Genomic DNA, 23,107 nt, shown 5'->3' on the forward strand with positions numbered 1-23,107 from the left:
GTTTGCTATTATTTTCACTGATTAGTGTTTACTAAGTTTGAAGTTATAAAGAAGAGAGCAACACTTTGGTCGAAGACTTTTCTATATTGTTAAAGTGGGACTATTTATTATTAAGTAAACAAAAAAACTGACAGTTTCGTCCTATGAATTGGTGTAAAATTCTAGTGCTAAATTAAAATCATATCCTGCAGAGCTACAAAGCTGAAAACCGGAGCGGAGGTAGATGGAACGCGGATCAAACCACTGAAAAGATTTTGGTATGGTTTGGTTGGTTAGATGTTGGAGTTTCTTATGTAGACTCTTGTTCACCTATGTCATGTCATTCATTCTATTTATTGTTGTTTTTCCACCAACAACTCTTCGTGCGTAAAATGAAACTTTCAGATCAAGACCCTGTAGAGCAAATGTACCCAAAAACGAATAGTCGCAGAGAAAGTATAGTATATAAGACCCTGAAAAACTCCTTGAATCATTCGTTGATTTAGCGCTCGTTTCACCCGTGCCAAACCAAATTTGTGCCTAAAGTAGGGTTTATCAAACATAATATACTCTCAGAAAGATCTGAAGTTTTTTTTTTAACAAAAAATGAAATATTTATTTTCGGTAAAATATTTTTACGACTATCAGTTAAGAAACAGGTTCCTCCAAATAGACTAGAATACCACAATTGTTCTTGTTTTTAAAAAACACCAACACAACAACGAGAGGGATAATTATTAATTTGCATTTAAAATAATATATCTTTATTATTTTTTATATAAATTTAACTAAAAATTTGAAATTTCACAGAACAAATCATTAATTTTATTATTTATAACGCAAAAAATATATATTACATTTGTCTAATCTTTAAACACCGACATTTCCGTTATAGGGACGAATGTCCAAACCCTAATAATTACTTCACAATTTTAAAAGTGAAGAAACAAAACACCGATTGTCATTATCGCTAAACACGTTGGCCTAATTAAACGACTAGTAAAAGGCTACGTTCTTCTTATTGTTGCAATGTCTTGGTATTTACGCGTTTTGGACCTCAATGGAGAGCTTTTCTTTCCGAAGGGTGTAACATAAATTGCATTTCACGGATAGCGGAATTCAAAACGTAGGTATAATCTGAATCTTCATCGTGCGTCTGGTAGGTAGGACAGAACATTAGGAACGGACTTTCAAAAGTTTTGGAAATAATATATATATTTTTTTGTTTATTAAGGTGGTTATAATCGCATTAAATTACACTGGGAAAAAACAATGACAATGAAATATATAAAATAAATTACTGACTAGGAATATCTATACATAACTACAGTTTTATTCTAAATGTCTAAATCTGATTCTGTTTCACTATCAGTCACTATGTCGATTTGTATAGAAATGTAAGAGTCCTCAATTTTAATAATGTGCTGTACTGTTTTTTTCCAGCGCTCAATTGGTATGTTACTAACAACATTTTTTATCAAATTTATAACACTGGGGATTAAAGTAGGAGTAACATTTTCTGCTCTGACTTTTGATTTTACTTGATTCCACAAATGCTCTATGGGGTTAAACAAGCAATGATATGGAGGAAGAAGTAAAACAGTATGCCTAGTCAAATTACCGCATTCATATTGATTTTTAATTGCACATGAATTTAGGAGTTTAATTAATATCATTTGATGATGATGGTGTTTTGAGCAACAGGGGGTTGTGGTAGCTTGCGTTATCACTATTAATAACACTGTTATTGGGAATTTTTTTTAATAGATTGATTGGAAACCAATTTTCAAAAAGTTTGGCACTTGTATCCTTATGATAATCCAAGCTAAAAGCCCTAATATTCTTTGCAGACAGCAGCAAGTGGTTTGGGACAAATCCGCCTTGTGACCCAGCGTGTATTAGTGATGCGTTTTCCTTTATTTGAAGGTGCTTTCGTGTGACAATTTTGAGTGGAATCAACCTATCCTGTGGATACCGTGTGATTTGTATCGAACAATGTCTTATCAAGGTAATTATGGATCTATTGTCTATATATTTTAATTTCTTGAAGGTTATTATATCTTAAAGTCCGTAATCTGTGTGATTCCATTACTTCGTGCCTTTTGTTTATTTTGTGGAACTTAAATCCCATTTTATAAACAACTCTATTTAGGATTTCAAGACTTATAATATTTATATTGGTTTCATCTTCCTTTAACTTCTTTGTCAGTTTATCGAAGGTATGAACTTTGTTTTGATCAAGACAATATATTTTCAATCGTATTAGGTGCTCTTCGATTCTCCACTGTTTTGCATATTTCTTATAGACGGTATTGGCGTTTTTGGCTTCATACACATTTTTCACAACCTGTTTTGCATGAATCCACAGTAAAAACGATCACTCAACACTGCCACAAATGGCCAACGCTCAAGAAATATATCAGAAAGAAATATACCTGGCCTACCCCTGCCTGGTGACTAAAGTAAGGATAATTTTTTTGGTTGTTCATAATTCCGGGGTCAATCTGCTTGCGTGCTTATCCAGTTTTTGTTTCCCACATGTGTTCAACAGACTTAACTCGGGTGATCGCATAAACCTCTAGTATTTTGGGTTCTGTAATAATGAAAGTACAGTGCTTTCAATTTAACTTTGATTGCCTGTTAGCTAATAAAGACATAAAATCTAAAAAACTAATAAAGATATCAAGGTAACAAGATGATCAAAATTTTGCTACACGAGAGAGCTATAACAGACAAAATAAACCATACTGGTCTATAAATAATCCTAGACAAATATTTGAAATAAAACACTATTCCTGCTCTAAAATACCCAATTTTACACCAATTTAGCGTGCGGAAACTGTAATTTTTTCCTATGGTTGCGGGTCAATTGGGACATTTCCGGGATATTACCCCACGGGATTGGAAGCAATGGTATGTTTTCGGAGATATAATTTTGACGTGTCTCAATTCAGACAACCATGTCAGCAAATGTATTCGTACTGTTCTGCAAAAATATGCACAAATCTAATCGCCGTAGAAAAAGTATAGTATGTAACGTTTGGTGGAGTTTTTAAGTCACTCGCTCCATTCCTACCAAAACCGTGACTCAAATGCCGTTTACCACACTTGTTGCATAATATACTATTAATTAATTCTTATTGTCGCAAATCTGAAAATAACTCTTATCTTTATTTTAAAAACAAACACAATAAAATATAAGTTTTATATATTTGTAATCGCAATAACGTGGTATATTACCTATAAACTATATAAGGCGTTTCATTAAAGAAAAAGGTTGATATTGACTTGCAAAAAAGTTGCAGTCAATGAAAATGTTATCAAAATAAATTGACCTCACGGTACGTTCGTCCTGACTGTCTTCGAGGTAAAATGAATTTTGTACTCAAAAACGTGACCTACCTTTGCTTTTCGGAAAATTTTAAGTAACTCCAAAAGACGCAAAAGTAGCATTAAACCGAATCACTTCAGGACCCACGTTTGTAGCAACTTTTATTCATATTTTTAGATGTTTGGATGACGGACGAAACAAAGATGTAGAAGAAAGAACAAAACACAAAAACAGAAACTCACAGAGATACAGAGAAATTGACAAAGACATTCAGAGGAGAGTTAGAAGGGCGAAACAACAGTGGATGAATGAAAAAAAATAGCAGGAAATTGAGGTGCTGTACACAAGAAAATAAAGGGGGTGACGGGGAGAAATAAGAAACCTGCCACGTATTCCCTACTTGACGATAGCAATCAGGCAATCATAGATGTCAAAGACCTTAAGAGACACTGGAAATAGAGCAGTTGTTCAAAACCCCAGAACCACGTCAGTTCGACGTAACCAGAAAGCTGGAGAGCCTTCCAAAATATGAAAAGAAGAAGTTCTGAGAGCAATAAAATACAGCAAAAGCGGAAAATCCCATGGACCAGATCAAATTCATATAGAGTTATCAATACTTTTAGAAGATACATTGGTTCGGCTTTTCAACGAAATCTATTCATTGAACTGAGGTGGCTTTTACTTGATGAAAATCCATTTATCAAAATAAATAAGAACTGAAAGTTCAGATTTTCACGAAAATATATATTTGACATGACAATTGTTTCGACAACAATGTGTCTTTATCAAATGTCATATTTACAAACTACCTGCTACTATATATACAGAAAAATGACCAATTAATGTTGTTGTGAGAATTTAAGTTCAATAAAGAAGAGGTATTTAAATTTAATTGATCGTTAAGCAATAGATTTGAATGTCTCATTTTGTTAATCTCCATGGCTTCCAATAAATTTAATTTTTTAATTTTTGTGGCTGTATGTATGTTAAATATCAAAATTATCGTCAAAAATGTGTTTTTCTATGTTTAAGTGTGTAGCATAATAAGAATCTAGACTATTGTTTTTAAACGCTCTTTTATGTTCGTTAATGCGTTTCTTGAAGGATCTACCTGTTTGTCCAATATAAATTTTAGGACAAGATCCGCATTTCAACCTGTAGGCACCTGATTTTTGGGATTTTCGACATTTCGTTTTAATGTTTTTTAAATATTTTCCTATTGTGTTGTTAGTTCTGAAAGCTATTTTTAAACCACATTTTGACAAATGTTTTGAAACTTTTGCACTAGGTTCTCCTATGTATGTAATTGTTTTAAATTGTTCGTGTTCTGTATTAGGTTTCGGATAAATAGAGTTGTCTGTATTTGTTTTTTATTTATAATTTTATCTCTAATGGACGGATTGTAGCCGTTGTTCAGTGCAATTTGTTTAATGATATTAAGTTCTTTGTTGTAATTTTCTGTTGAGAGTGGCGTATTAAGAAGTCTGTGTACAAAAGAGTTAAATGCAGCCATTTTGTGTGTCAAACAGCTGTAGTAAAATATAATAGCAACCGAACCAGCAACCATATAAAAAGGTGTTCGACAGGGGTATATTTTATCCCCAATGCTTTACTCGGGACGCATTTTTGAAGAGGCAATTAAAAGACAATGTGCTTAGCAACCTCAGATATGCTGATGATACCTCGGTATTAGCGGATAGCCCAGAAGCTCCGCAACACTTGCTAAATCAACTTATCGCAGTCGGAGATCGTTACGGCCATAAAATAAATACCACTAAAACTAAAATACTAAACTAACTAAACTAACCAAAACTAATCAACAACAACTTACATCCAGAAATAGAAATCAGGACCAGAATTGAGCAGGCAAGAGCCATCTTTAACCTGATGCGGTTATTCCAGTGTAATTTCACCCTAAGCCTGTGTGAACAGTCAGTTTTTTTGTACGGCCGTAAAGCATGGGCTCTAAAGGTCAACGCCACTAACAAAATAGGAGCATTTGAGAGTCCATTGCGAAAGAGAATTGATGCACATAGTTAAAAAATGAAAGACAGTCTATCTGGTCAAATAATGCGTGGAAGTAGACATGACATCCTGAAATTGATAATGGAAAGGAAAATTGAGGGCAAGCGGGGCCTAGGAAGAAAGAAGCATTTGTGGCTAAAGAACGTCAGAGATTCAACATGTTCAATCACTATTTCGAATTGCCGAGGTTGTTGCCAAACTTCAATGTTGAAGACGGCACTCTATGAAGAAGAAGAATATCTAGAATTTGCCGCAACATTCTGTGATACCCTGTATACGCATTTAATAATCATTTAACAATTCAATAAGACTTTCGTTCCTTTTAAATAATAATTCTGTCTCGAAAACGGTTCGCATTGTTTAGCGTCTTTAATTGCGTGATATCGTTAACGACGACATTATGAAAAAAATAACGTAACTCTCATTTTGACTTTTAAACAGGAGTCGCTTAAAATTCGCGGATACTTTCTCTCGCGCAGACAGGTGCGATGCCTCGGAGAAATGGCTAATCTTTGTTTCTATTATATTAGTTACAAAGGTGATTAAATGTTTAGTTATCCTCTACTCTTCCGCGTAAGAAGTTTTGACTGTGCGAGGGAGCTTTTACAGGTAAGGGCTTTTTTTCACGATGATTTTATTTTTATATGACGTTAATTAAGTAAACCGTATTCATGTTTTCATTTTTCTATTTTTAGTTTTGATTAGTACATCATCTCGTTTTAATTTTAAATTTGTTTTTAAGTGACCCTTAATTGTAAAAATGTAAATTTAAATAAGAGGAAAAAAAGACAGAAAAGAATCACTAATTTAGTTTTATATTGTTTAATTAATATGCTTACTGTTATATAACAGTACACATATCTGGTTTTGTCCGCAAGTCTGTTGTGTTGTCTTTTCACTAGGAAAGGGGAAAGTACAGCAAAATTAAGAAAAAGCTTATTATATCTTATTACCATTAAAAAAAAAATATTATTATTATTATTATTTTAAATGTATCTTTCTGTGACTTCCCAACGAAAAGGCAAACTTAGGGACGAGTTTCTAAGTAATTTGGTTTGACAAATAGCATGACCGCTAGCGGTTGTCCAGGTGCGAGGTATTCAACTTCCTCCATAGAAAAAATTAGAACGGGGTGGTGGTGAGACTATTTCCTGAATGCTCGTAATTAAAAAATCATGTCAACATTTCAGAACGATGGGGTGTTTTTGGTGGATTTTAGTCACGTTCTTTTGACGTTTGTCAATTTGAACGTCACGTCACACGGCATTCAGTTTGTGATTGGTTCAAATTGAAAGTAACTTACTGCATAAAAGTCACCGATTGCGTTGTTATTCTCAGATGTACCGTGCTTAATTAGAATGATGATTAGAAAAATTCAAAATTGCAATTGCATTTGGGCTCTTAAGATGGATGGATGGATCCTTAAGAAGATAGACAAAAAATCCGTGCGACATTTGTGTTTTTTTTTAGAACAATTATATTATATTGATTTTTATTTAGTAGCCACTGTTTTAACTTTCTAATGATGTACTACATGTAATACTTAACTTAACTTAATGTAACATTCAAAAATTAATAAAATCTGGAATTAGGGGGGTTAAAATTCCACAAAAAAGCATTGATTATTGAGGATAATTTCTTAAGGGGTGCACTTACCAAATACAATTTTTTCTGGAAATTTTTTTAACGGAAAATTATCGAGGTCATCGACATGCAGCTTTTCCTTGATTTAAGCTACCCTGTATATCTTATCGTTTCGTAGACTCGGTAAAAGTCATATTTGGTAAAGCCCAACTGTGTACTTATAAAAGTATGACAAAACTGTAATATCTTTCTCAGGTTTTGTAAAAATATTCTCTGACGTTCCCTGTTTATCGAAAACAACTACATATTTTATTTCGAAATAAATATCCGAGCAAATATTGTAATAAGATGTAACTATGCCGAATGTTACAATGATAAGTAACTATGATTAATGTAACATTCAAAAATTAATAAAATCTGGAATTAGGGGGGTTAAAATTCCACAAAAAAGCATTGATTATTGAGTATAATTTCTTAAGAGGTGCACTTACCAAACACAATTTTTTCTGGAAATTTTTTTAACGGAAAATTATCGAAGTTATCGACATGCAACTCTTCCTTGATTTGAGCTACCCTGTATATCTTATCGTTTCGTAGAGCCCAGTGGTGAAAGTCATATTTAGTAAAGCCCAACTGTGTACTTCTAAAAGTATGACAAAACTGTAATATCTTTCTCAGGTTTTGTAAATATATTCTCTGACGTTCCCTGTTTATCGAAAACAACTACATATTTTATTTCGAAATAAATAAATATCCGAGCAAATATTGTAATAAGATGTAACTATGCCGAATGTTACAATGATAAGTAGCTATGAAAATAAATAAAATAAAAAAAATAAAATCTGGAATTAGGGGGGTTAAAATTCGACAAAAAAGCATTTATTATTGAGTATAATTTCTTAAGGGGTGCACTTACGAAACACAGTTTTTTCTGAACAAAAAACCCCTGATAAATGTTCAATTGTATTCTAAGCTTTCATAATTATCCGGGAATTTATACCAAAACAAAACGACCGGCAATATCCGATTATCTTCATAATTTCTTCGTTATTAAATAACGAGGCAGTTCCTAGTCGTTATGATTATTAAGTTTTCATACACACGTATAGTGAGTGAAAGTAAAAATTCAGCGTCGCGTCTAGAATTCGCGATTAAAGAAGAAATCTGAAAATGAAGCAATCGATTCGGAATCGACCAAGGTCGATACGGATATCGCATGAGACACTTGCTTACTTACTAGATTTATTTGTTGGAAAGTTCTCGAAATGGTCAATGGTAACGCGAAGAACTTGTTCCATTTTAATTAAGTGGCATAGATTACTGACTCGAGAATAAATAACTAATAAAATAATACAACAAAAATATTTTCGAAAATACATATCTTGTGAGTGAGTTACGTCAAAGTCTTCAATGCTGATCTAAATATCGATAATCCGAGATTTTGTATCCGAATCACCTTCATTATTTAAAACGCTGAGCGAGTTGTAGTAGATTTTTAGGTTATTTTCCGAAGAAAAATAGCAATAATGTCAGTACTAGAACCTGCCTTTCATAGTATATCAGACGACATGTTTGATAAACTTCGTTATCATCATTTTGTTTTGACTAGTTTTGTAGTCGCTTTGTTTATAGTACTATTGAATAGGCACTGCAGGTCCTTTTAATTTTACTAACTAGGATTTTTTTGTCTGTTCATTTAATAAAAAATGGCACTCTTAGCGAGTGTTGAGTAAACTTCTTTAGTAACTAATTTATTAAACTAGTGACTAAAAGGACGTTTATCAAACTATTACCTTTAATTTACACTTGCACCTTTTTTTTTATTTGCACCCCCGCCAAATATATTTGAAAAAGACCCACAATTTTTGTATGACGTCATATTTAAAAGTATTTCGGTAAAGATTAAGTCCCTATTTAGTTAAAAGGATTTAGGGTGTTTTGCCTCAAATTTAATATTCATGCAAGGTGTCACACGGTGAACACCGCGAAACTTTGAAACTTTCACGTTAAAATTACAAAAATAAATATACAAGGTATATTTTGAAGTTATAACGTATGAAACTTTTTGCAAAATGGATCAGAAAACAATTATAAAAAAGATCAAGTAATCGAATAGAAGAACGAGAAAATTAATATGGACATTATATTTTTCGGACAAACTCGAAGAGTTAGGATGCTTGGCAATAGGCCCCGTACTCGTTGTTGAATGTCTGAACACTTGAACCTTTTAAGATTAAATGTGTAAGATTCATGTTTGTTAAATTATACAAAAAGGTTATTCTAACTTAAGGAACTTATACAAAAACAAACATATTCTTAATATAAACTTAAAAAAAATCATTGTTTGAAGCGTTGGTGTTGTATCATATAATTAAAGCCAAACTGCAAAGAGGGCAAAAGCTGAAAAACTTCTCCTAGCCTCCCATTTACATAAGATGCTCAAAACTGGATACCCGGAATATTTTATGCGAAAAATTACCACCCGGAACACTGTCCATAATCGTTGTACACGTTCTACCAATCTTTATGGGATACGAACAATGCACAAAGCTATGTGTCAGAATTCAAAGCTATGTGTCAGATAAGCCTGCTCATCTAGGGTGTCTTTTAAACAAAAATTTTAAATTGGAAATTATATAATAAGTTATACTCTTGTTAAATGTAGATTAACTTTGTCAATTTTATTGCTTTAATTATTGTTCTACAATTTTAATTTTTATTTTTGTCTACTTCAACAGTTTTTTCCTTTTTATAAGTTTATTTATGGAAAATTTTTTACATGCTCGGTTAGCTGTGCTTCGCAGAATAAAAAATAAAGGCGTTTTTAGTTATTTATTTATATTAAACTTGAATTATGTAAATTGGTGGTGTAGGACATCCTCTGACACAAGTACGGTGGACACTAACACCAAATAGTTTTGGTGTTATGTTTCATAGCACCTTTAAATTTAAGAGTTACAGGTCATATTTTCCAATGTCCTAAGCAAATCTAAAACAGGATTTTTGAATTATTCCAACGAATTGAAAATTTATTTCAACTACATCGATCCTACATTTGTGTCGCCCCGTATAAAATTAGTACCTCGTGTCTGCCGACACGTTGCGTTCGCGTTGAAGACGGCCGAAGAAAATTTCACCGGCCAAGTGAAAGAAGTCGGCGGCGGCCTTTCTTCGAACTTATTATTGTCGGATCAAAGTTGGTATTGAACGCGGGCGCGTCGCCGTTTCGCTTTTTCTGAAGATCTCTGCGAGTATTCTTTGCGTGTGTAGGATCGATTTCGTGTTGATGGCGAGCAAAATGATCAGGAAGAAGATTTCGCGATTTTTGCGCGGGGTAAGTTTGCATAAAGCACAGGCAATTAATAACACTAATAATAACATTACTTTTGCTGCAAAAGCTATGTTAACCTATTTTCCTCATCGAATCTAACCTTATGCTAACATTATAAGGGACATAAGCAGATAGACTTACATAAAAAAACAGTTATTAAAAAATAAAAGATATAAAAATGACGAGACGATATTACTTCTTATTAAATTTAAACCTACTGAGACTTTCTGAGCTACTTGTCAAAAAAAATTTGGCAGTTATATATATTATATAACCGTTCAGAAAAATGTTAGCGAGAAGGCTCTAGAGTCTACAATAGCATCGAACCTAGGAGCGCATTATTATACTGCACGACTATTAATTGAAGAAGAGAAGAAATTAGAAAAAAAGGATGTTGTGATAAGTATATTGCCAAGCACATTTTGTAACTGCTTGAAACATGATTGAGCGGCAGTTTGCCCCAAGGGGAACAATCGGAGGAAAAGTAGACCCAAACCCAAATCGACGATCAAGTTGCCATAGGAATTTAAACAGAACACTAGAGATAAATGAAAATAGCTACTGAATAATTAAATTAATTATTCTAAAAGTAAATTTTGTTTGTAAGTAAATTAGATTTTATTTATTTTGTGTACGCAGATAGCCCTAATTCCCTCATCTGACTGGCATATTTTTATCGTATCGTTATATCTTGTTCCTTGGGAATATGAAAGATGTTGGAACATCTCATTATAATAAGTCTGTTTACCTGATTTTATAATTTTATAAACTAACCTCGTCGATTATCAATGTTTAAAATTATTAAAATTATTCAAAAAAGGAGATATATGACTAAGGTAAGTTATGTTATAGCCAAAACGTGTACCGACTATAGCAGAATGTTAATTAAGTGTCTTGTTACTTTCGAAAATCGATGAAATCGGCACATATATGCAGCTTTGCTCCATGACGGAACTTATCGAAAATTGGGCGGTGGGGGGGCTGGGGGGTCGGGAAGTATTCTACCAAAATAAAAAATCGCGCGTGTAAGGATCTACAAAAAACATCATTTTTCAAAAACTCTTTACGAGACCAAAAAAATTCTTGAATCAGAAGAAGCAGAAGATACGGCTCTATAAACTTTTATGTGTAACAATTTTTAAAAAATAGACAGGGTGTACCGCAAATTCAAAAAAACTGAAAAATTGGTCCCTCTATTATTGAAAATTGCTTATAACTGAAAGACTATGATTCAGAGCTCACATTCCTTTATATTGCGATGTAGCCCACATAAATAGCAAAAACTTTTGTATTTAAGGTTTTCACCTTTTGTACAGGGTGTTTCCGATATTCCGTGCTAAATGAGAAATGTGTTAAGTGTCCTAAATTTGCAGATATTAACTTCAAATTTAGCAGAAAAGTAAAAGTCCGTGTCCACATTTAAACCGTAGAAATTGGAAGTATTTTTTAAATATATTAGAATTTGTTTTTTGGTAATTTTAGCTTCCAGAAAAATATGTTTTCCTCCATAATTGTTCATCCGATTGGCAAAATTCTTTAACCGGCAGACGCAGAAGATCCAGTGCAATAACATCTATTTACTATTATACAGGCTTTTTAAATTATAGGCAAAAATCTAAAAAACCAAGAAAATTGTTTTTGTACAGAGTAAATTATTAGCCGCAAATCAAAAATCGTAAAAAATATGGCTAATTGGTTCAAACGGTGTCATAGGCAGCATCAAGAGCTACAATTTTTGTATTTGCGGTTTTCGTCTATCACATACGCTGCTCGGGATACTTGAAAAAATCCATATTGAAATCGCTATTTCGGGGGCTGCGCACTGCATGGTTTCAGAAAAAACTTATTTTCTCGAAAACCATTTACTATTTTCAAAAAATTCTTGAACCAAGATGCGTGTAAAATCCAGGGCTATAAACCTCTACTTCGAACAATGATTGTATCATATACAGGGTGTGCCGTTTATGGGCAAAAAATCTAAAATATCCTAAAAATTTTCGTTTTTGTGGCTAAATTATTGGTGACAAATGAAAAACCGTTAAAGATTGGATAATTTTATTTGAACGGTATCGTAAACCGCAAAGAGTTTCAGGTTTCGTCAACTATACAGGGCGCGAGATATTTGAAAGAATATCATTCGACAACGCTATTATTTGTGCAAATTTTGATATTTAACGATGTTTGCTGTAACTTTGAAGTTCGACGAGATGTGAAGGACATTTTATATAGGGTGCATGCATAATTAAATTACATCGATTTTGTGAAACTTCCATAGTGGTCCGCAGGAGCACGATAGAAAAACAATGCGTTCCTTTACCACACGAAACCGCGTGTGGTAAAGGGACGCTTTACTTTTCAAATAAAAAGCTGCTTCGCGCTACGCGCTACAAACTTGTTAATTTTTGTAATTTTTGTAGTAGAAATAAATTTCTCTAAAAGACATTGGAAACATTATTTTTAATTTTGCTTTATACAATTCGAACAAACACATTTGTAGACTTTAGTAGACTGTAATCTAAGTGTAATAAAAAGTCTTAATAAATTATTAAAAAAGCGACGTTGAAAACTATTTCACACCAATTGCAATTGTCTAAATAGTAATTAAAGACATGCTAATTCTGAGGACAGACGGTCGGTTAAAAAATCGCAGTTTGGTTTGGTTGTTACTCAGAAAAATTATATTTCTGTTAACCCTTATAACCGCCCGCACAAAGTTAATATTAAGCGGTGCTCTAACAGAAAATTCAAATTGTCTGCTAGGCGTTATCTCTCCAACTATGGATTTTATTGAATTTATGGTACTTATTTATAAGCGTTTGTTATTTTGTTTACTTTCAAAAATGCACACTATATTTATATCTGGTCAATAAACGATATATATTCATTATCTTTATCTAATTCATCTCTGCAGCTACAAATATTTTTTATCCAAATATCAAAATTACTTCAAATTGTATTTAGAAAAAATAAAATTTTAATAACTTGTATAGTTAATAGCTGAAACGAAGGTCTGGTGTTCCACCTCTGCAAGAACTTTTTGCTTTAAAATTAATAATGGAGTCATTGCTTCCAGTTATAGTCCAATAATACTTAATTATCAAGCTGCATAGTATTTTTTTTTTAGTTAATAACAAATTAATAGGATCGTATGTAGTGAATATTTGATTTTAGATAGTGATTGGAAATATTAAAAAATGATACGATGATTCACAAAGAAAAAATAAAGATCAAATAAAACCCTCATAAGCTGCAAAATTTAAAGTAAGCCAAACAAACCAATGCTACTTTAGACTAAATCTACTGGGAGAAAAAAACTTTCCACTTCTTAATCAAAATATATGTAAGAATAGATGAAAGAATAACCACAGAAATGTATATACAAGGATACTTCAAATTGTAATTCCGATCCAACCGTCTATCACAATGACGCAAATTAAAAGCATAACGGGTTTAAAGAATCCCACATTTTTTTAACAAGAGAAATTAGTAATTAAAATTTAAGGGAAAAAAATTAAAAAATTGCCAAAAATGTTTTTCTCAAAATCGATTCAAATATGAACAAAGATAATACATTGACTATACATGAAAATCCTTTAAGACATTTATCCATTTTTAATAATAACAACATTTCGAATTTTAAAAATAGCAGGGCAATTCGAGAAAGGTAGTAAATGGAAAATTTTAAACCAAACCAAACCAGATTTTTATGATTTAATTATTCAGAACTGGTATCTGCAAAACTTAATCATAGGGTTCAATAACTTTACATTATAAAACTAGAAAAGATAAACGCATTTTCAAAAACGTTGTACCTCTAAAACGAGGTGGGCTATTACGCTTCTCCTGTTCTTCATTTCACCAAAGTGATATACTCCGCAAGAGGGGAGAAGGGGCACCCTTTACATAGATAAAAGTAGACACTCTGTATTTCCCTAACAAACCAAAACAGTACTGACAGAGATTTTATTATTGTATGCATCTTATCTCTCATTCGTTTACTTGGAGTAGTAGATAATACAAATAATACTGATAATAGACAATTATTTATAATTAGAAAATTAATAAAATTTATGTACATATAAGAAAAATTCTATATTTGTATATATAGGTATCAATCATTACATACTACAACACTAATTAGAAATTAAATAAAAAGTACTTACTAAATCAACAATAAAAGAAATTTTGTACACTCATAGAAGGTGAAAGTATTCACCGTTCAAGTACGATTCGGTTAAGTGTACCTACATATCGGTGTAAAAAAAAACGGCATTGTGGTATTTAACCACAAATTTATTATCAAGGTTTTAATTGAATTTACTGTAAAACATCTCCAGTAGAAGCAGCTTTCACGAAGTGAATATTTTATTTGAATTTATTTCGAGTCGCTATATAAAAAGCATGTTTGTTTATTTATGATGACGCGGCGCCTCACTTTCATTCGGAAAAATCTTATAACATCAACGTGAGAATTAGTTAATTTATATAAGCGAGGAATTTCTTAACAGTTTTTTTTTTATTTATTATATACGCCCTGTATCGTTTCCGTCGATCAGCTTTCTTTCTTCTCGTTGTTATTTGGTCCATATGAACTGGGAATAGGGACTGATGTAAATAATGGGTGTGGCGAAAAAACTATAATCTGACGAAATTTCAGGTGAAAGTCTGAGTCAAATAAAATAAACTTTATTCTCCTATATTTGGAAACCTATACCTATGTGAACCCCCAGAAGTAATCAAATTATTTATGTTTATAAATAAATGAACAATTAAGTGGCAAATATATGCATTTGGTTAAAGTTGACAATCGTTTTTTGTCAATAAAAACGTAGTGTTTACATTGTTGAATTCGTAATGTGAAGTACGGGATATACTCCTTCTGTATCCCATAAGAAAATATAACTTGGTACTAAGAAACTAAGGCAATAAATCTCATAATTTTTTTTTCATAACTTAGAATTATGTTGCCATGATTTTATTAATTCGATCTTCCTCCAAAATAGCTGCTGCTTTTTCGTAAGTATCTCCAGATAGTGTTCAGGTGTTTCCAAATTCTTGAATCAAAAATCAGCACAAGTGGATGGACATACTTACAATTCACAACTTTGTATAACTATACCACAACACCAAAACTAACCCTTTCAAGTTAAATAATAAAAGAATAATTAAGTAAACTTGTATAAATATAGGTTCCTTGTAAAAGGAAATCGTCTTACTATTAATTGTTTTGAAGATATGTGGTTACTGAGGAATTGGAACGTTTTGAGATACAGTTTTGTTAAGCCAAAGTTTCTCTATAACATCAAAACAATAAACCCTGTATATTTATCCGTATATATCCGAATAAAAAAAAATGAAGGTCGCAGAGCTTCCACATTTTGTTTTTTAAATATGAAACGTAAAGCATATAGTACACAGTCTACTTCTGATTATTGGAAATTAAACGTTGTAAACATAGAGTATTTCGGAAATAAGTTTTTTTAAACAATTTTAAAGTTCAATAAAAAAATTACAATTACATTACAAGGCTAGAATAAATGACAACAAAAACATAAAAAATGTTACAAAATCGTTAATTAATATGGGAGTGCCCAGGAATAAATAATTAATTAATTCTTTTTTAAAGTTAATTAATTTATTTTATTTATGGTAAATAATATTAATTCCAATTAGGCGACCTAACCCTCCGATTATAGTAACAATTTTACATAACGCGCAGTTACCTAAGATTTTTCAAATTTGTCAGATTTTGTGACGTTATCTAATAAACACTTCAAAGCGAAGTAATTTGTTTATTTTATTGGTTAGTTGACTGGCATCCGTCTTCAAATTTATTTCGCATATGATTCGAAACATCGTAACCACAAAATTGTTCTAATATAAGTCGTGGCCGGTCGTCGTCGCAGCGCGAGTGAAGAAATAACAAATTACCTCCGAACAATCGCGCATATATTGCAAAATTTCACGGATTCGAAATTTTCGATGCTTTTAAATGTAATTTAATAATTAGCGTCAATAAATAGTAGGCGTTGGGCAATGGCTGGACGCTTGAGCAATAGCGTTTTGTCTATTTGTAATGCGAGTTTCATTTTTTTGTAAAAAAAAACGACGACTATAACAATTTCTAAAAAAACGAATTTACCAATGCCAAATCCTCAGGGACGTCTGCAAAGTCCCATAACCACACACAGTGGATTGATTGGTTGGTCAGTTTACCTGCGAACAAAATAAACTGGTTAAAGCAAAGATAGAGGTGGCGAAATATCAAAAAAATGTTTTAATAAATGGGCACAAGGAATAAAATAAAATTTTTCTAAAGTAAACATTTTCTGGATCAATAAATGACAATAGAACAATCACCGTATAGATTATGAGTTTATTACTCTACACCCTAAACTAAAAAATCAAAAAATAGAATTTTAATTGTATAAATTTTTATAAATTTAATTAATAATTTTAACTCAAATTAGACCAAAATTTAAAAAAAAATAATCCTGCATTTGACCAGCTAATTAAATTTAATTTAACTTTTAATTAAATAATTAAAATTTAATTAAAAGGAAGTTTTATACACAATTATAAAAAAAATAAATAAAAATAGCCTTAAAAACAGCCTGAAAATTGAAAAAGGTCTGAATGTGAAAGATTGAAGAAGATATGGATGATATGAAGACAAAAAATTGATGGTAACAAGTACGATAGTCACATATTAAAAAATACCGTGTGACACAATAAGGGCAACGAGATACGCTATTAGCATAATTTTACGCCATGGAATATATTATAAAAAGAGTCTATATTTTATATATAAATTGAAAATGCCTCAAAAAAATTCACTTTTTTTTGAGTTAGAAAATCTTTTATTCACATTTAATGTTAGGATAAACATATTGAGTGGTTTGACGTTTGAGTTGGTATTGACATAATAAAAGTAATAAGTATCGTTCATTAATTTTTTTCCAAAATTTTTTTTTTTTGCCATTATGTCGGAAAGAGGCATCTGGTGGCAACATTGCCGCGCTCCTAGCACGAGCACGAAAAGCAAAATAAGGCCCTTTTAACGGCTCGAAGAGTATTAAACCCCTTTTGCAGTTATTGACATTTATTTCACTAACAATGGTTAATATAATAAAATATTGTAGAAACCAGGTCTACAAAGTTTAAAAATAGGTAATTTTCTTTTTTTTCCTCTATTTTCTAAAATACTTGGAATTTTCCAGTTTTAAAACAACTTCGGACTAGGCACTATTACAGTAACTCAGATCTCGATATATCTGACGCCTCAAAAAATTTCTTACAGAGTATTATGGATGCTTTTTAATTTCATGCATTATCGTCGCAGATAATGAAACTATCTGATTGACTACGTGAGATGGGCAGATCCGACCCTGGACCGCACAAGTACAAAGAGTGCAGCAAGTTGGAAAACAAGAACCGTCACAAAATCCCCCAAGACCAATATTGGACCGAGCTGGTAATCAGGGCCAAAACAAATGAGATCGTAGCCAAGTATCACACCACTCCATGCGACCGGTACGTCTGCACGAAATACCAAACGAAAAAAACCGACCGTAGTCCGAGCGGTCAGTACGAGTACCTCCAGAAGAACCTCTATATCAAGTCGGCAGTGGAAACCAAAAGTAATGTAAGTTGAGTTAAAATAACATTAACCTAAAATGTTATTCTTTTCAGAATCGCTCCATTTAACCTATTTTGTGTCCGTTTCTCTAACTTTGTTTCTTGTTGACATACTACATTTATTTTATATTATATATTTTATTTATATTATTTTATATTATATTCTTTTTCGACGTCGCCCCAAACTAACATTTTTTCTGTTTATTGTTTATTATGAATAAAAGTAGTTTATTATTGAAATTATTAATCTTATAATTATAACAAGTTTTTAATTTTTTTTGGTTATATATACAACTCAATTTTTAATAACCCTTGAAAAGAGCAATTTTATTGATATTTGTATTTAAATTTTGGATGAGAACTTTTCATTAAAACATTAAAAGTGATTTCTTTTGAACCTGAAGGTCCAGTAAGCGTAAGGTAAAAAGTGACGCAAATTTTACAGTAGAAAAAGACGGCTAGTAATGGGGAGTCTTGTCTTTGTCTTGCTCATCTACATAAATCGCGAAAAATATTTATTATTATTATTGTTATTATTATTAATATTATTACTGAATGTTTATTTTAACAAACAAAAAGAATAGGACAATAGGCCAAGTATCACCCAAAGGGAGCTTTTAAAGATAACTTTTTTTATACAAAAAAAAAACATTTCCATGTATATTTTAAGCAAATAACCCATTAAAAACGACCAACCAAAAAACATAAAAAATAGTTTACCAAAAAACACCCAAGGATATCAATCTAAGCAATCAAGAAAAACTAATATAACTCTGCATAAAATTTATAAAATATGATTAGGGGAGGATGGGGAGAGGCGGCCCACTTAATCTTTTTATTATTTTTTGTGGCTTTTAACCATCAAGTCGATTTATTTTTGACTAAATTTTGGCGAAGCTTCTGGCCGACGTGCCCCACTCTCCCCTATTTATAATGTTATGTATAATAATCATAATTATTTATTAAAAAGCATTTAATAAAAAAAAACCGTTACTAATTAGTAACTATTTTTCTATCGATATCGATAATAAGATTTCCGAAAGCTCTGGCTTTAGGCTAAATCCATAGAATTACGCAAAAAAATAACACTTTCAATAAATTAATTATGATTCAGATATAATAATATGGAATAACTTTTTTTTTAATTAAAAAGAAATTTTGGTTGATTTTTGAGGTCGGCCTTCTTGCTCCAGGGCGGTCGCCTTGCCCCACCCTCCGTTATATAAAAGATCGTTATTTAAAAAAAAATTAGTGTATTTTAAGTTTTTTTTTAAATAATACTTCTGTAAAAATGAATGCGACTGTTTTTCGATCAGCAAGTACATTTGTTGCAAATATAGAAAGAAAATATTGTTTAATACAAATAATAATAATATGAAAATGATGTTATAATATGTAAATGATGAAACCAAGAATTATGACTGTGTGCTATCATAAATTGTCTCATTCCATTCGTATATTAATGTGTATGACGAAGAAAACAACCTCCATCACAAGCCACCTTCTATTAACTGAAAATGGTCTCATAAAATCGATATTGGCTATACGATTACCAGAACCGTTCGAGTATAGAGATCGAGTTCACTGAATAAAATAGTACAAATGTATAGCCTGTTTTGCATGTCGACTTTATTCCGTGAATTTTAACATAGTAGGTACTTTCAAATTGCAGATAGTAAACTTGCAGCCCAAGAAAATTTCAATAAGGAACTACACTCCGAGAATTCTGTCGCGGGAGGTGAATATGGGCATGTGGATATAAAGCTCAAGCGCGACCTATAATCAAACGTCAAAGATGATTGAAACCATTTTTATATAAAGAGGCGATATCATTAAACTAATTCTCAACTAGTCATGTCTCTCTTGATGGCCGCCGGATCGGTGGCCAACTTTGCAGCAGGACTTTCTGCGAACCCATTCACCATCTTGGGGCTGGTACCGGTATTCGCCATTGGTCTCCTCTACATGAACTACGTTTCCGTTGATCCCGAAGCCCATCCTATCAACGTAATGAAAGTAAACCGGGTAAATGTTATAAATTATAGCCATTTAAAAGTTGTGTTTTCAAGATTCAACCGGCATACGACTTCGTAGTAGTTGGTGGAGGATCTGCTGGTGCGGTGGTGGCCTCAAGACTCTCGGAGGTTTCTAATTGGACAGTTCTGCTGCTAGAAGCCGGAGGGGATGAGAATGAGATTTCTGATATACCTTCGCTCAGCGGGTAGGAGCTACGCGATACGTTTAAAGTACTAAATGAAGGTGTTGTTAATTTAGCACACAACGTAGAGCATTAAATTTCTAATCAACAAATAACCCGGCAACTTTAAATTTCTACTTTCATTTTACTGTGCTCTGCAAAAATAAAAATTTCTAACTCTGTCTCAAAGGATGCCATCAATATTTATATCATAATAGTGTTGTATACAATAAATTAAAAATTTAAACCAAAACAATCAACACTGCGACCACAACTTCTTATGATCACAACCAAAATTAAATAATCCCATAACCCTCAGTATTTAGATTCGGCCAGTCAAGTTAATCCCTTGAACCACTTTACTCAAGGAATACGCCTTAATACTTTGATTCTTAATCTGTCCTTCAATCAGGATGCCTTGAGAAACTGTTAAGGAAAAATTAGGTTATGTTTGCACCACAAATGTCACCTAAATATGGGCAAAAATAACCTAATAATGGGCAAAAATAATTATCTGTAGTAGTATCTGTAGATTTAAAGCTCCACTTTTCAGCCATTCGGTCAATTTTCGTTAATTATTAATGTAAAATTGAATTTGATATTTCAGTTACACCCAGATGTCGCAGTTCGATTGGATGTACAAAACGACTCCGCCATCGGATTCGCCATATTGTCTAGCGATGTTGGGAGATCAGTGCAACTGGCCAAGAGGAAAGGTATAACAGCGTTTTTCGTGCGAAACCGATTCAACTAAATAACCCTCTGCAGGTCCTGGGAGGTTCGAGTGTCCTGAACGCGATGATCTACGTGCGCGGAAATAGACACGACTACGATCGATGGGCGGAGCAAGGAAACGAGGGCTGGTCCTACGACGAAGTACTGCCATATTTTTTAAAGTCCGAAGACAACAGAAACCCTTATTTAGCCAGAACAGCATACCATTCCACCGGAGGATACCTCACGGTCCAAGAATCTCCTTGGCGGACACCACTGTCGATAGCCTTTCTACAAGCCGGTCGAGAATTGGGGTACAAAGTAAGGGACTGCAACGGGAAGCATCAGACCGGATTTATGCTGTCGCAGGGCACCATACGCAGAGGTTCGAGATGCTCTACCGCCAAAGCGTTCCTCAGGCCAGTGCGCACCAGACGTAATCTTCACATTGCAATGTTCTCCCAAGTCACCAAAGTAATTATAGATCCGAAAACGAAAATGGCGAAGGGTGTAAACTTCGTAAGAGACAACAGATTGCACTACGTTAGGGCTAAAAGGGAAGTCATTCTTAGCGCCGGCGCTATAGGAAGTCCTCATATACTCATGCTGTCGGGAATAGGACCAAAAGAGCACTTGGAAGAACATAACATTCCAGTATTAAGCGATATTAAGGTAAAAGAGGCTTAAAACTTCGTCGACTAGCTTATAAATAATATGTCAACAGGTGGGTCATAACCTACAGGACCACATAGGCCTGGGTGGGTTGACATTTATAGTAGACGATCCTGTGACGTTTACCAAAACCAGGTATCAAACGATGGCCGTAGCAATGGAGTACATCCTAAAAGAAAAAGGTCCAATGACTTCTTTAGGAGGTGTGGAAGGTTTGGCTTTCGTCAACACGAAGTATGCTCCAGAGTCGGGTAGTTGGCCCGATATACAGTTCCATTTCGCTCCTAGCAGTATAAATTCCGATCCCGACCAGGTGATATATAAAAATTTCTGCTCATCAAGTTCAAAATCTTAATTTTAGGTCCGAAAAATCACAGGTCTGCGGGACAGCGTCTACAATACGGTCTACAAGCCTCTGAAAAACGCGGAAACTTGGACGATTCTACCGTTACTTCTGAGACCTAGGAGCACCGGTTGGATCAGGCTGCGTTCGAGAGACCCCAACGTTTATCCCGACATCATTCCGAACTACTTTACTCACGTTAAAGATATCCAAGTCTTGACCGAGGGTATAAGAATAGCTCTCAACGTGTCGGCCACAAAGGCATTTCAAAGGTTCAGATCCAGGCCTCATATGATACCATTTCCGGGTTGTAGACAGTACGCGTTTGATACAGACGAGTATTGGGAATGTTCTATGAGGCATTTTACATTCACCATATACCATCCCACATCTACATGTAAAATGGGTCCGTCTACTGACCCGGATTCTGTAGTAGACCCAAGATTGAGGGTCTATGGTGTCGGGAAGCTTAGAGTAGCGGATGCTTCTATAATGCCGCACATTGTCAGCGGAAATACTAACGCACCGACCATAATGATCGGAGAAAAGGCCAGCGATATGATCAAAGAAGACTGGGGCGTGCTTATCAGCTAGAACTTATGTGTGGTAAATTCGTATGTGTGGTAAAATGCGCAAATACTAATCAAGTTGCGTTTAGATAATAAAAAATAATTTGGAAACTAGTCAATAGGTATAAGTAAATAAGGTCGCCTCCTAGTCTATTATAAATATTAATGTCTTTAAAGTATAGAAGTAACATAGGATAGGAGTGTAGAGGTATCAAAGCTATTAATAAAACTGTGTAACTATTTTTATATCCGCCGTGGTTAATAAAATATTTATGTTTTTTATTTGGTTCCCTAGTTTTATTCAATTTTGATCTCCAAACATGCCATTTATTACGGAGCAATATTAGTTCTTCGCTAAAAGTGATAAATAGATATCAATTAAACTAAAAGTATTAGGCAATGTACAACATTCATTCCGGTTTACTGAGATATTAGGAACAAACTAACACAACGGTTCATCGGTCTTTCATTTTAAAACGATTTTAGTTTATTTTGGTTAATTCACGTGTGAAAGAAAATTAAATCACCTTCATAATTTTAAATGGAACATCTTGTATATTGTGGCAACTTTCTTAATATCTATGTTTTCTTTTCGCTTTCATTCCCACTGGATGCATTATATAGAAGAACAGGTATTCATGGTGTTACCAGGTAAAAATAAAAGTAATAGTAAAACAGTATGTAGGCTAAAGAAGTCACTGTATGGTCTAAAAAAATCTCCAAA

At 33.0% G+C, this 23,107-nt stretch overlaps 2 protein-coding genes across 4 annotated transcripts in view; one reads left to right on the forward strand and one right to left on the reverse strand.

Moving 5' to 3' along the window:
* Window positions 1-23,107, reverse strand: part of LOC132705902 (flotillin-2) — a 289,458-nt gene that overhangs the window by 119,643 nt on the left and 146,708 nt on the right. The window lies entirely within an intron of this gene.
* Window positions 5,711-22,634, forward strand: LOC132705901 (glucose dehydrogenase [FAD, quinone]-like). 3 transcript variants are annotated; one of them, XM_060676851.1, is made up of 9 exons: window positions 5,711-5,944; window positions 17,593-17,895; window positions 19,561-19,904; window positions 19,958-20,109; window positions 20,693-20,801; window positions 20,854-21,120; window positions 21,169-21,471; window positions 21,524-21,784; window positions 21,833-22,634. In XM_060676851.1, the coding sequence occupies exons 3-9, from the start codon at window positions 19,743-19,745 to the stop codon at window positions 22,406-22,408; spliced, it is 1,830 nt and encodes a 609-aa protein (XP_060532834.1). In that variant the 5' UTR covers window positions 5,711-5,944; window positions 17,593-17,895; window positions 19,561-19,742; the 3' UTR covers window positions 22,409-22,634. The 3 variants fall into 3 exon arrangements, with proteins under 3 accessions (XP_060532834.1, XP_060532831.1, XP_060532832.1); XM_060676848.1 differs by having other exon boundaries at window positions 20,854-21,471; XM_060676849.1 differs by lacking the exon at window positions 5,711-5,944 and adding an exon at window positions 10,157-10,253 and having other exon boundaries at window positions 20,854-21,471.

This window comes from Cylas formicarius, unplaced genomic scaffold, assembly GCF_029955315.1.
Source record: "Cylas formicarius isolate icCylForm1 unplaced genomic scaffold, icCylForm1.1 PGA_scaffold_8__14_contigs__length_24414737, whole genome shotgun sequence".
Classification (NCBI taxonomy): domain Eukaryota; kingdom Metazoa; phylum Arthropoda; class Insecta; order Coleoptera; family Brentidae; genus Cylas; species Cylas formicarius.